The 15077-nt window shown below is 40.9% G+C and overlaps 1 protein-coding gene across 1 annotated transcript in view; it reads left to right on the forward strand.

Annotated features, from left to right (window-relative positions):
* Window positions 1-6192: 6192 nt before the first annotated feature.
* SMC5 (structural maintenance of chromosomes 5) overlaps window positions 6193-15077 on the forward strand; it is a 45342-nt gene continuing 36457 nt past the window's right edge. Inside the window, exons 1-6 of the mRNA XM_063421538.1 lie at window positions 6193-6356; window positions 7690-7831; window positions 8922-8974; window positions 11057-11219; window positions 12449-12583; window positions 13171-13311. Of these exons, the coding sequence (XP_063277608.1) occupies window positions 6232-6356; window positions 7690-7831; window positions 8922-8974; window positions 11057-11219; window positions 12449-12583; window positions 13171-13311 (759 nt within the window). The 5' untranslated portion in view covers window positions 6193-6231. The remainder of the gene's footprint in view (window positions 6357-7689; window positions 7832-8921; window positions 8975-11056; window positions 11220-12448; window positions 12584-13170; window positions 13312-15077) is intronic.

A 15077-nucleotide genomic window follows, 5' to 3' on the forward strand; every position in this document is an offset into this window, starting at 1 on the left:
AGGAACCAGTGACCCCTTCTCGGCCGCAGGTGCTTCCCCCTTCGGTGCAGTTCCGCTCGCAGCCGGCAGGGGCGCTGTGGTGCGGGCTCAGGGAGCACGCGGTGATGGTGGCTCGGCCCGGACGGGAAGGGATGGAGGAGAGGCTTTGCTTCCCAAACCCCCTGGGGCCGTCGATCCCAGTGCCCCAGCAGAAAGCTCTCAGCAGGCTGGGCTGGGAGGGGGTGCAGGGCTAGAGTGCAGCGAAAAACTCTCAGCAGTGCCAAAGAAGCAGCGGGGCGGGGCAGCAGTGATCTGGCTCCCAGCAGGACAGGGAGAGGTGAGCTCAGGATCCCTGGCAGGCAAACAGATGGTGATTGGCCAGGGTTTTTTAATGAGGTAGGTGTTAATAAGGTACCAGTTCAGTGGCTGCTCTCACAAGCAGAGGCTCACCCCATGGCCGAAAAATCAGCTCTGGACTGGGCTTGGGCGGCAGGAGAGAGAGAGAGAGAGAGAGACAGACAGACAGACAGACAGAGCTACAGCTGTCCTAGTCCTGTTTTTAATCAACCCAATTCCAACAGAATCTCTGTGTGGAAAATATTCTATAAGCAAAAGGAACAAAAGGAAAGAAACATAACTCCCAACAATTTCATACTAATCAGTGTAAGGAGAAAGACCTGAACTTTATAAAGTAGCCTGAATTCTTTATTTTAGAGTATCCTGAATTCAAAATGTTATTTTGAACATAAAGATAATTAAATATGTGGGTCACATCACCTAAGAAAGCTAATAAAAAGTAATCTGAATTACTGCAAGAAGCTGTGTACTGAGTGGTAGAAATTACTCTTACAGCCACCATATCCTACTCTGTTCACAGATAAAAAGATGCTTTTCCTAATAGCCTATAAGAATCAACAGAACCAGGGATGATCTAGGCCCTTGCATCTTTTGTAAATTTTCATTTTGGTGACAGAAACAATTGAAGAGATTGTTCAGTGCAATACAGTCAACACTCATGACTTATTTAACCACTTTATTGAAGCCGGTTTTGGTTTCCTAGAGACTGAGGAAGAGCCAGAAGGACTTGATATCTTATCTGCCTATCCTAGATACCTACAGTCTCCCTAATCAGCTGTTTATGAACATGTCACAGTGGACACGGAAAGAACCACACAAGGACACGCTGGTGAGTGAAGCAGGAAAAAAGGGCCGAGTTTATTTACAAAACTCAGTTTTATACATTTCCTATGGGGCCTGTGGATTGGAGGATGGAATTCCACCTCTCAATCCACATTGGTCAAGCCAACCTTTCTCATCCCACCTAGAAATATGTAAACAATGAAAGACAGTTAGCAAAACATGGCCAGTGTTTATAGTAGAAAGTGGGATAAGGTAAAATTTCTGACTCCAATATGAAGAACATTACAGAAGGCTTAGAAAAGTCTTCAAAACCAGGGTGACATGAACACTCTTGCTATTATTCAAAAATGAAAGCAAACAGAAATAATGGACTGTTTCCTATCCACCAACACAAATTTACAGTTGTTCTGTAAAGTGCATGCTTTGGTATCAATATTCAGCTCAAATTATCTAAGCAGCAAACAAGTAAAGATTAAGAGGTTAAAATAATCAGTCTTGGTGGTTCTTCATATGTAAATGAAATGAAGCATGAGGTACCACTGTTAGGCTCCTAACTCTAAAGATTTATACAACTCTGCCTCACTCCATCATATTAACCAGATTTAGGCTGATAGAATAAAAATATAAGTGAAGGACTATAACCTGCTCTCCTCTGAGTGTTTTCTAGGGACTCACTGCTACAGTGATTTGATTAGCATCACTGAAGGAAGTATTTATCAACAAGGTGTGAGGCATTGCTCTGACTGGGGGGAGGGGAGGGGAAAAGAGGAAAAAAATGCTGAAAAGAGTAAAAAAAGACCCCACCAAAGAAATCAAACCAAAAAAACAACTGAATTCTTCCTTAAGTAGGGAGCATCACCTTTCCAATAACTTTTGCTGCAGGAATTAAAGTACAGAGGGAAAATTTGAAAGGTAGCTTTCATTTACCTCAGTGTCTGATGAATATCAGTTTATAGAATATGAAATTCAGAGACTGGTGAAAGAGTGGCTAAAAAACACTTGAAAACTGGGTATGGTGCATTACAATTTCTCCACTGGCAAACTTCAGTTTTATGATAAGATAAAAAAATATTCTATAAGTTCTGTCCAAATGGGAAACTCTTCGTGCAAATAATTTCTGTCCTGGATCCATATTTATTTACTACTTTTTCTTTTCTTCACTGCTGCAGTACTGTACCAGGACCAGTGGAGCAAAGAACAGTTCTGAGACTTGCCATACCAGGCCTGTTTAATGTCTGAAAAATTCTTCAAAAGCTAGTGAAGAACTGTCCTGGTTTGAGGGGGAAGTGAGTTTTCCAGGAAGTTGTGGTCAAACCAATCAGTGGTCAGATTTGAATGTTGGCACCTAGAGTGGCCACTGAGGGGTTGGACACGCCTCTGAGAACACAAGGGGTTAAAAGCAAGGACTTCCAGAGGGATTTCCTTTTCTGGGTTCTGGTTTCGGGAGAGAAGCATATTCTCCTCCTCCCCTGCCCAGCTTACAAGGCTGGGTGGGGGAGGGGGAGGGAAACCATGCAGCGGGGCTAAGGTAGGCCGGTGCCCCGGGGGGAGTAGAGAGTGAATGGGACTGGAGCTGAGCCAGCCCCATCCAGGATGGAGGGGTGGGGAATTGTGGAGGTGCCTTCCATCTCCTGTCCCCACACCCCCTCTGTCCCCCGTCCCCCGTCCCCCCGCTCCAGGCAGAAAGTGCCTAGCGGTGTGTGGAAGTGCCCGAGCCTGCGAGTGCCCCAGCCTGGGGCCCTGCCAGAAGCCAGAGACTTTTAACTCTTTCTTGACAGAAGAAAACTTTTCCCAGACATTGACTCGCGTGGCTGGTGGTTTCAGAAGAGAGAGAGACAGCCTGGGACTGAGATGTTAAAGGAAGATGAAAAGAATCCCAGATGGGCAGGGATGAAGAAGAGTGACTTTTTGGGCTGGACTTTTCCTGCATAATGTTAACCATAGACTGAACCTGAATCTTCCTGAATATAAATAAGACTATATTTTGGGTGGATGCAGTTGGCTCAAAACCAACGACTTTGTGGCAGTGATTGCCACTGTAGGAGTGGAGCAAACAGAGAGGAAGAGGGTGTGGTGGCACCCTCTGTCTTGAGGGATGAAGATCTCTGTTCTTGGAACCCTCGGCTCCAGGGGAAAGATGGGGGGGACTGCTGTCCCGAAATGAGAAGATGGCTGGTTTTTGGTACTTGGCCAAAGTACCAAAGAGCCTTCAAAGAGCCCTATATGCAGTTTTGGTCCATGGACAGTGGTGAGAGCACTGGAGATGGAAAGGAGGGTGTCACCCTGGCAGACTTCTCTGGGCAGTGCCATGGGTGACATGGGAACACAGGAGGGTGGACCTGTGTTTCCTGTGGGGGGTCTGTGGTGTGAGAGAGACTCCTCTCTCCCTGGATGAATTGAAGATTGGTTTTTTTTGAGTGATGATGACTGTAAAAAATAGAAGTTATGAAGGCCCCACCTTGATGTTAGTTCTCCCATGTTGTCTCCTTCTGTTACCAACTGTTATTCTTACTGCTGTGTAGTAGTTGTAATTACTGTATCTTACTTCCACCCCAAGGATTCATTTATGTACCCCCTGCCCTCCTACAAGTTACCGTTTATTGTATTCATTGCATTCATTTGTGTAGGCCCTGTTCACCTACGTGTTGCAGTCCAGTGTATTCATTGTATTCATTTGCTCTCTTATGTGTTACTGTTTTATGTACTCACCCTGTGTACCCTCCTGTTATCCTATGTGTTGCTGATCCTCCCCAAAGCCCCCTCCTCTTGTTTTTCTGTCGGGAAACCGCCCGCTGCTCCCACCATCTCTGCTCTGCTCTCCATGTGGCCTAAAAATGGCCCTGCCAGCTACCCATACCTCACAAAATGGCTGCCCCACAGACAGAATATGCAATTGAGCTGGCATATAGCCAAGTTGAGTGAAATAAAGCTTTAAATCAGCCAACCTAGAAAGAGTTCTTACAAAAGAAACATAACACCTAATAAAGAAAAGAAGTACCTTTCAACAGAGAAGAGCTCACAAGTGTCGCCCTGACTTGTACCGAGCTCCATCAGAGTAGGACCCCTAGACTCTGAGCCATTTAACAGAGGTCTTTAGACGTTCCTGTGAGGATGAGACCCCCACACCTGGTGTCTGCAACAACAGGGACGACATGCTCCTCCTCTTTGACATCGACCTGGGAGCAGCGGAGGCGGTGGCGCGCACCTCTCGAGCCCCCACCCCAAGGCTGAAATTTTTTAATAAGCAGAAGAAGCTCTCCTGGCCCTAATTTATAACAATGACTTTGATTGGGAACCCAGGGTTTTGGTTTAAATAAGTAAGATGGAGGGTAATGTGTAGTGTTAAAAGTTAGAGTGTGGAATGGTTGGAAATTATGGGGAGGAGAAGAAATGTTCTGGGAGGTTTTCATTTCTGTTCTTTTTGTGTGTTTAGGGTTTTTTTCCTTTTCTATTTTCTGTTCTTATGTAGTTTAATAAAGTTTTCTTTGTATTTCAAGTTTTGGGCCTACTCTGCTCTGTTCTTGACCACATCGCACAGCAGTTTGTTAGGAAAAACATACACTCATGGGTGCACTAGCATCTGGCCAGTGCCAACCCATGACAAGAACTTACAAGTAACTGCTTTGATCCCAGTTGTGTCATAACCTGTGAAATTGAAATGAAAAAGAATCCTCGAAAATATATATTTTCAAGCTAAAATGCCCCAAGTGGTATTTGATTGCTGTAAATGTAGCTTTGTGCTGGACTGGACTTCACCTTGTCCTGAGATCAGTGGAAAGCTCTCATTCTCCTCCTATTTAATACTGTCCTCATGTTTAATATTGTTCTTATTTTGTAAACATTGTTCCATTCGTTTTCATTTCATCATTATCCTTAATTATTTCCAAAACCAGGAGCAAATTCAGATTTCATTTACATCAATAGAAATCCAGAATAAAAACTAGAATAGAAATCCAGAATGACAACTGTTACAAAATGTCACTATTATTCTGTCTTTATAAAGTAAATGAAATGGTATTCTGATGATGGCGTTGCACCAAAATAAACCTAATATAAACTTAACTTTACAATCATGAAGATTCACAAAGACAGCTCAAGCCAAACACTAAAAGACCTAGCATTTTATCTGCCTGGATGTGAGCAGAGCTTGCCAGCGTGACTGCCCTCACTCAGGAGACCCACTGCTCTGGAGACACAGTGTTGTAAGGACCAAGGCTGGAAAGATGGAAAGAGCACGCTTCTCCTCCGTGACAGACACACTGAGTCCTGTGTTCAAAACCTCTTATGTTTTGAAAACGAGAAAACCTGACTCTCATCCCACATCAAAGAAAAGATAAGCTGCCTGTTGTGGTACATAACTCTGCCATGCTCCTCAGTCTGGGCCACTCAGGAATCCTCCTTACGCCTCAGCCTTGATTCGTGGCTCTTGGGCTCACCCTTGAGCTTACCACCACCATCACCCCCCCCCCGCCCCGTCTGACAGGCATTCTTAGAATGTTATAGGTCTAGAGATGATCTATTCCAACCTACCCTGCCAAGGCAGGGTCACTTACAGCAAGTCACACAGGAATGTGTCTAGGGTGTCTAGGTGGGGTTTGAATGCCTCCAGACAGGGAGACTCCACAACCGCCAGAGGAAGGCTGTTACACTGCTCTGCCACCCTCAAGGTACAGAAGTTCTCATGCTGAGGAAGAACCGCCTGAGTTTTAGTTTATGGCCACTGCTCCTCGTCCTGTCGCAGGGCAGCACTGAAAAGAGTCTAGCACCATTCTCTTGCCAACGGCCTTTGAGATAGTTGTATGCATTAACGAGATTTCCTCTCAGTCTCCTCCAAGCTAAACACGCCCAACCGCTCATAACGCCGAAGACGTACGCAGGAAATGTAGCAGCGAATGGTACACGCGCGCGGCTCTGCACCGGTCCCGCGCAGGTCCCGGGCGCCGCGGCCGCCTCAGCAACAACGGCCGCAACGTCTCGCAACGCCCCGCCAGCCAATGGGCGCCTGCGCCGCTCGCTCCACGCCAATGAGACGCTTCGGCGCGGCTGAGTCCCGCCCCCTCGGGCAACGCGCGCGCGGCGCGGTGCCGGCCCCAAGGGGAAGGGAGCGGTGGGATGGAGGGGAAGATGGCGGCGGCGCGGGAAAAGGGGAAAGCTGTCGCGAAGGCTGTGAAGCGTGTTGAGTCCCAGTCTCCCTTTGTTCTGGGCTCCATCGTCAGGATCTTCATGGAAAACTTTCTGTGAGTAAGCGGGGGGCTTTTCACTTCCCTTGAGCGGCCGCGGCCTGCCCCTTCCGCCCCGCCGTAGAGGGGCCGAAGCAGAGGAGCGGGGTCGTGTGGATCCCAGGGGTTGCGGGGGTTGGAGGAAGGAGGGAGGGTAGCGATGTTCGCTGTAAGGTAGTGTTCTTGCTCGGAGTGGGGAGCTCGGAGACACTGTTGTGTGGGTTACGAGTCCCAGGGATTGTCAGCGCAGTGTCGCTTCTCTGGGGGCGCGTTCCCCGATGCCGGGCAGCCTTCCTCGGAGGTGATGGCTCCTGTCGGCCGTGCAGCCTCTGCGTACTCTTTGTCTCTCGAGCAGTTGGCTGCCAAGCAACGCAGCAGGGGAGAGTGCAGGAGACGCTCGTAGGGCAGTGGGGATAGACCTTAAGACCCATTAGGATGAAGCGTCTGTGGTCGTTGCACGTGTTTTTTTCAGCTGCTGTGTACTGCGATTACCATTATTTTTCGACCAGCAGAAGTTGTCAGGCCATTTATACGGCTTATAGCTCCATGCCATAAGCCAGCCCCATCCAGGATGGAGGGGTGGGGAATTGTGGAGGTGCCTTTAAAATGCCAGCCTTTAAAACCTTCAGCAGTGTGGTGCATGGGTGACGGGTTAGATGTTGATTGAATCTTCAGAGACAGCAGTTTAAATCTTCGTTATGGGTTCAGATACCTTCTCTTCCACAAGTACATGGTTTGTAGTGCTGTGTTGCCATTAACTGCTTTGTACTCTTCCTTTAGTGGTAGTGTTTCAGCTCTCTGTGTTTGGCACAGTGCAGGAATAGAACATTAAATGATTTTCTATACGTTTAGGGTGTCAACTTGATAATAGTTTTTATGGGTGGGTTTGGTCTCTTCCCATAGTTATTAGTGCTGTAGGCATGCTGGATGCACATGATGAAAGATGTCTAATGCAGTTAGAATAAAACAAACACTAGAGATGGGCTGATATGGTAACTCAAGAAAGCTACTGTATGATCAGTTTCTATCTTCTTTTTGATGCATAAAATAAAATGATACCTTGGCAAGCTCTATTAAAAAGTAATCATTGTATCGCCGGATTTCATTCATCAGTCACCGATTTTAAAGAAAGTTCTAGTGATTACTCTGGCTGGTAGAAATGTATTTCATGGTGTTTCATTGAAATGTTAGTTTTCACTCTTGAGACTTTCTTACAAAATGGTATTTCATAATTGAGTCTAGATGAGGTAATGCTATCTGTTTAATAAAATCATGGAATGTTTCTAAGCAAGTTCCTTTTTTTTAAGGTAATAAAGTGCTTTAAAATTCAAAAGCTTGCTCTGTTTTCCAGCACATACACTGTCTGTGAAGTACATCCAGGGCCCAACCTGAACGTGGTTCTAGGTGCTAATGGCACAGGCAAGTCAAGCATTGTTTGTGCCATCTGCCTGGGACTGGCTGGAAAACCTTCTTTTCTAGGGCGAGCTGATAAGGTAATTATGAGCTTTTGTGATTTTCATAATTAGTTTGAATTTCATTTAGAGCGATGTCCATCAGAGGATAGGGAGAAAGACTGTCTTCTGTGATTTCCTTTACTTTTATAAAAAGTAAGGCATCTGAATTGAAGAATAGCCTGGTCCAGAGACGAAGGGGGAATTATCTTAATTAACTACTTACTGTCTTGTATAAATTATGAAATGGAAACACCTAAATTGTAGTGCAACCTGAATGGACTAGAGGTTTTATTTGAAGATGGCTAAGCATTCACAATAGGGTAGAAGAAGGCCACTTAATGGCCTAAACATTTCATAAGTTTAGTACCAACTAAAGGAGAAATAGACAAAGTCTAAAATAAATTCCAAAATACGTAGTACCTGTAGAAATAACGTACTCATAACGTGTCTTGAAAATTCAGCTAAAAGCATGGAGGCACTGATCTTTGATTTAAATGGAATTTGGATTGCTGTACTCTATTTTCACTTTTTACTGTCAAGATACTGTTCATTGATGCTGTAGTAGGAAGTTTATATTTTGAAATTTTCAAATTTTTGCACTTGCTTTCTTGGATGTTCTCATTGGATACAATTTGAGTAGATTTGGAGCAATAAATCTGTGTGCCTAAATGATTGCATATATTCTCTTGGAGCTGTTCAGTCATAAGGAAATGTGAATATGGGAATTGACTACATGTCATTGGTGTTGGTCTTTCTCTAATCTTTTCATAATTTATTTTCATACTATTAGAATTGGCACTTCTAGTATAGCTTTTGGGCAATGTCTTTTCACTTCTTTTTGTTCCCCAAGTTCATGATAACTTGTTCCTTTCTGTGGATCTGCTGATTATAATTTGTTCCATTTTGGAGGCTGAAGTTGATCAGAAATTGTCAACTTGAGGAGGAGGTTCTAATGCTGCTGGTGGAGGATAGTAGTGTCTTCCTTTATTTTTAGTTAGTGCTTAATTTTGCTTTTAATTGTAAGTTTTCAATAAAATACGCTATTATAGCACCTCTATTATACAAATGCATATTCTTGTAAGGTAATACATTTTATTTTGCAGTAACAATTTGTAAATCGATTTTGTAGATCGGTCTCTTTGTGAAGCAGGGGTGCATGAAAGGCGTAGTGGAAATTGAACTGTAAGTAGTAAAACTATTTCGTCATGCACTTTTAATTGAATCATTTCCCCACATAGTCATTCACAAAGTTGTGAGAAAAAATTCTAGTGTTCAGAGGTCTGTCTTTAAGCTGGTGCTTTAATTTGTTCTTTTCTAATTCCCCTAGACTTCGGAACATAAAGCTTAAAATAATTATCACACAAGAAATAAGCAGTGATGGCTACTTGTGATCTCTCTGAAGCATTTCACCTTGTCTTGTTGTACAAAGAATGCATAGATGAAGATAGTTCTGTATGGTGTGTTTTGCTTTTAATTACATTTAAGGTTCAGATGATTTAAATTTAGTCAGTACTGCCATCACCACATGGTGGTTGGAATTCTTTCTGTTGAAAAAGAAAAGACAAAAGTCTAAGTTTTAAAACAGATTGATTTGCCTTCACTTTCTTATACTGATACTGCTAATAGGAGGGGCTTGCCTAAATTCTCACTGAATCACATACTGATAGAAAAGGAGTAAAAAACCCCAATCTGACTAATTCCATGTAATGCAGTCTTGTAGGTAAGCTGTTGCAAAACAGAGCAACTAGAAATTATTTAGACTGTGAAACTCCATTAGTAGCTTCTGCATAGGGCAGTATTAAGTGCTTCTTTTTTTGTGGATTCTATGACACAAGTGATTTTAATAAGACTTAACCCAGTCTGTTTGCCTGAATGAAACAGAAAATAGAGATAGCCAACTGATTCATAGCCTGTGTCAATTTGTATAACAATTGGCCACCCTGATCAGATTCTCTAAAAAGAAAATTTTATTGAGAAAAAAAATACCACAGCAGGTCTTGGAAGAAGTCCTGTCCATTTTTGTTATTGTGGGAGTGATCAAGTAAGACCCTCTTTAGAGACTGGCCAGGCAATATGTTCAGGAGATAGGATGTATGGTGCGGTTGTTTTAATATAAATATATTCCAATGTTACTTGCAAGTATGGAAAGAATCTTGCAGTGTGTGCAGACTTAGCATTTCATGGCTCATTAGACCTGGCGTGTCATGGCTGCAGTGTAGTTGAGTTCTTTGTCTGATCGGTAGAAAATATTTAAATACAACATCTGAAATGGGAGACCAACGATGCAGAAGATTGCTTTTTTTGACAAGAACTAAAAATTGAAATTCTGTAGGCATGTATTGCCTTTGTTGAATTTGGCCCTTGAAATTTAGCTAAAACGAACTTATGATAGTAAAAGGATGTTATTAATTTAATGAAAGAAAGGAGCATAGCTTTGTATGTCTTTTGAAGTAAGTCTTATAAATTAAAATGAGGTGATGCAGGAAGTAATAATTCAGTAATCAAGAAATAGTCTAAGCCCAGACACTGGCAGCAGATGTGTACTCGCTTCTGCATTGGTCCCTATTCTTAAATGTCCTGAGGTACATGGCCACCCTACAAGCTTATATTCTCCATCCTTAACCATATGCTTAACAGGCACTAGATTTCTAAATCAAAATCGTAAATCAAAATTCCAGGAGTCTGACTTAGTTGTTATTGCTGCATCTTAACCAGACGAAATTTTTGAAAATAGATATTGAGCTAGAAAATTAACTGAAAACTAATGTATCTTTAGTGGTTTTTAAAAGCAAAAAATGAAAATAAATTAGTATTTTTTGTGTTGTATGCTATTTTTATCTCAAATGGAATATATATACACAGCTTACTGATGTATTTTTGTACACTAGTACTTAAAGATGTACTGTACCTGCTTCACACCAATTTTAAATTTTACTAAATCTCACACAAAGTTTACTTTTATAGAAGCTGTTCACATTTATAACAACTTGTGTTTCATACATTCTGCATGGGCATCTCATTTATATAAGTAATTTCTGAGTTAAGATTTACAGATATTCTTGATGTTTCCCATGTGAGTTTAATTCATCACTGAAGTACGAGATGTTTTCCGAATCATGAAAATGAGAATCTGATGCTACTGTCCAGTTAATTTAGATTAAATATTTAGCTGCTGATAAGCTCTAACATTACTTTGACACATGGCAACCTTTGAAAGTGTAACACTTTTCAAATGTTCTGTAAACACTTCTTTCTATTAATCAGGTTTAATTCACCAGACAATATTATCATCACACGTGAGATTTATGTGGTGAGCAATGCATCAGTGTGGTTTATCAACAGAAAACCAGCAACCCTGAAAACAGTAGAAGAACAGATTGCAGCCTTGAACATCCAGATGGACAATTTGTGCCAGTTTCTTCCTCAGGTATGAATTAATTTTGAAAGACAATGGGTATAAATGGAGTATGGTGCTTTGAGAGGATTTTGTTGCTTGTTAGCTTTAACTGCACTTCAGCTAGTTCAGTGGGACAGCACAAAGAACAGGAGGGATGAGGAAGCTATTCTGTTGTTATGGTGAAAGAAAAGAGGAGCTGTGTGACCTTCAAGGCTCACTAATTGGACAATATTATACCTGTTGACTCTGAAAGGAAAGATGATAATGTTCCCTTGTCTTGGTGTTCAAGTAGCAGCACTTGCTAATAGAGCCTTTCTGGTAATGTCAGCAGTTTGTTGAGCATAGGGCTTAAAGATGTATAGGATTGAATTATGTAATAGTAAAGTCATCCTAGTGGAAAATAAGTCTTAAAGGAGAGAGAAGATAAAAGAATACTACTGGCAGTTTCCATATTTGAACATATTTGCGTGTTCAAGCAGGTCAGGATTCCTGTGCAGGTAGCTAAGTTGCTTCACATTGCACCTTAAAGTTATGACAGGTTCTTTCCCAGTTCGTTTGAATCATCAGGAATAGTAGTAAAAGGAAACCTTATCAGAGACTAGCCATGAGGTTATTGTTGAATTCAAGAATTCTGAAGACGGAAGACAGAATGCAAAAGAGCATTAGAGTTTAGAAAGCTAATAGTGCAGAAACAAAAATATGCCAGATGTTTGATAGTTCATTCTCACTTACATATAATATTTGTTCGGAACTTCCTACATACATACTTACATAACATAACTTTGCATTTAAAATAACTTTTTCTCTTAAGTACTTAAATGTCAGTTCAGTCAATATTACAGTGTTGATAGTTCTAGTTTATTTGTTCTCTCCCAATATATCAACAGCAAGCACACTTCTTGCGCTAAGTCTCAGTTTTGAGCTGTTCTTCTGCCTTCAACAGCAGTACTTCCTAATAGCCTTGGCTGCCAGCTTTAATAGTAACTTCTATGTGGCTTAACTTTTGAGTTAGTCGTAGTATTTATACCACAAAAAATTTGTACTGCAATGTTGATTCAGCAGCCTGAGAGCAAATGCAGTGGAAGGTTTGGTTGCTACTCCATGAGATGGTCATTAACTATAACAGAGATATTTTGCATAAAACTGTAAGTCAGGTGTGATGTTTGTGAGAAGTACGTTTCAGTGTATAAATCCAGTATTACCGTATTGCACTGTTCCAGCTATTCCTGTATTTTTTATAACTTTTTAAAATTTTGTAGGACAAAGTTGGAGAATTTACAAAACTGAGTAAGACTGAGTTACTCGAAGCCACTGAAAAATCGATTGGTTCTCCAGAAATGTACCAGTTTCATTGTGAACTGAAAAATTTCAGAGAAAAGGAAAGGGAACTGGAGGTAAATATGCTTTTTAGAGAGCAATCAATGTAGAAAAAGTGTAATAAATTTTACCCTGACATGTTACAGAATTAGAAAGTGATATTTATTTACAAAGTCTGTGGTAAGTTAATTTTACCAAATAATACACATCTTCTCTCAGAACTCATTCACTCACATGCTTGTAAGTACAAAGATATGTGCAAACGGCCCAGACCCCAAAGAGGAGGGATACCTGTTGTCAAATATTCCTTGCTTCTCTGAGATTTTTGACTGACAACAATTTTCCTAGACAGCTCTTTTATAAACCATTGGCTTATGAGCAAGTATGACTTTGTTTTAGTGTTGCTCACTTCCTTGAAAATGAAGAGCTAGAGAAAAAGGAAAAGGACCAGTGTTCTGGGAACAATATCTGTCCTTAGCCATACAAGCCATTCTTTTAATCCTTTGTTCTCGTGTTGCTGTCTTTTTGAATGGTTCTCCTCTAGTTACTGCTGTACTAAAATGTCTCTTCTAGTGTTAAATTTCTGCTTTAATGTACAGGTGAGATGTAGACTATTTTCTGAGAACTGTTTAGATATTGTAAAACGTGAAAACATGTATTACAGAACTTGTGCAGAGAAAAAACCACCTCATTGGAGAAAATGAAACAGAGGGTTGAACGGTACAAGCAGGATGTTGAAAGGTACCATGAGTGCAAGCGCCACGTAGACTTAATAGAGATGCTTGAGAGGAAAAGGCCATGGGTGGTAAGTTGCATTTCCAGTGTTTTTCTCACCTAACCATTTTCAGTAAGAATGTGAAATTAGAAATAGGCCAAAAGTTGCTTTAGAAGAAGTGTGACTGGAGTAATTTGAATATCATTACAGTTGCTCAGTGCAAACAGGCCAAGTCTTAAAGTTCTGTTCTTGGGCTAACTGTGATTTTTGCTTATGTACCTAGCTGAATAAGTTGCTTCAAAAGTAGTTCAGATAGTTGCTGCACACTTAGGAAAGCCAGCAGTACGGGCCTAGAGCAGTACTCCTTTTATTCTGTGCAGAAGCAACTAGTTTAAGCTCTAGCCAGCTCTGCGTGCTTCTTCAGCTGTAACTTTTTAAATATTTTTTTGTTAATTTTTTTTAGAGGTTGTATTCCTCTTAATTTATTAGTTGAGATTTAGTGTGCATGATAGACATGTCAGTGAATTTAAGTTGCCAATCTCAAAAATATTAGCATTTGGACAGAAAAAATTTAAAACACACTTGAAAAACCTAGAATAAAGAGCAAGTCATTTACACAAAAAATAAAGAAGAAAATAATGAAGAAAATAAATCTTTCCGAGGAGCACTTTAATACTAGCTCAGTTTAGTCTTGAGTGATCAGTCAGATTAAATTATTCTAAACAGTTGAAACTGATGGAGATTTCAGTTTACTGAAACAATATGTTGTTTGCCTTGTTTGCAAGCTGAGAGTTAATTATATTATAATTATATATATTATAATTGTAGAGTTAACGATATACAGCTATAGAACATTCAGAAAACTTCATATACTACTTGTAAAGACTAAAAAACTTGCAGTTTTGTGTATAACAGAGCTTCACATGTCTATGTAAAGAACATTATGTCCTTTGGATCTTGAGCAACTGGAAATCCCATCACTGCCTTCAAATCTTGTTGCTATCAACAGAGGAATTTAGGAGTAGCAACTGAAATAGATGGATAGTGGTAGGTGTTAAGGAAGTAGGTTATACCTTCTGTGATGTCAATACTTACTGAATGGTGGGATTTTTTTCTTACTACAAGTATTAGCCTCATTTTACATAATTAATGTAGGCTGATACTGATTGTTCTCTGCTGTAAGATACTTGCTTATACAGAACTCTAAAGGCTTGCTGGACACTGGCAGAGGAAACCTAAGCTAATGATTTTATCTACTGTCCATTAAGTCGCCATCCATAAATTAGGGAACATGGCTGTTAGTTACGTGTTACTTAAGCAAGTTTAGTCAGACTTTGTCACACCTTACTGCCACTGCTGTCTTCTAGACAGTTTATATTGCTCAGTATGTTAGGTTTAGTGGGTGCACTCAGTTGAGTGTAACTTTTTGGCCAATGAATCCATAGAAACAACAGCATGCTTTCACACTTTGGTGGAGTTCTGATTGAGTCCAGAATTAGTGTATATTAGATTCAGGGAAAAGACAAGAGAACTGGAGGTAAATATGCACTTTCGAGATGCCGAGAGCAATGACTGTAGGGAAATCATAATAAATTTTAACTTGAGATCTTCCATGTACTTAGTTTACATTTGAAATCAAAGGGCATTGATGTAATTGTTTTACTAGCTAGAGGATATCTGAACTATGGGCTGTAATAAAATTTCACATTCTGTTGCTGTTTTGTGATTGATCAAACTGTGACAGAGCTTTCATTATTCTCTTAAATTGCAAAATATCAAGCTCTTTCTAAAAGAAGAACTGCATTGTTCTACCAGAGCATGGGAATTCATTTTGTTGTTTTGACCTGGCACTGTTT

Source organism: Prinia subflava, chromosome Z (genome assembly GCF_021018805.1).
Source record: "Prinia subflava isolate CZ2003 ecotype Zambia chromosome Z, Cam_Psub_1.2, whole genome shotgun sequence".
NCBI lineage: Eukaryota > Metazoa > Chordata > Aves > Passeriformes > Cisticolidae > Prinia > Prinia subflava.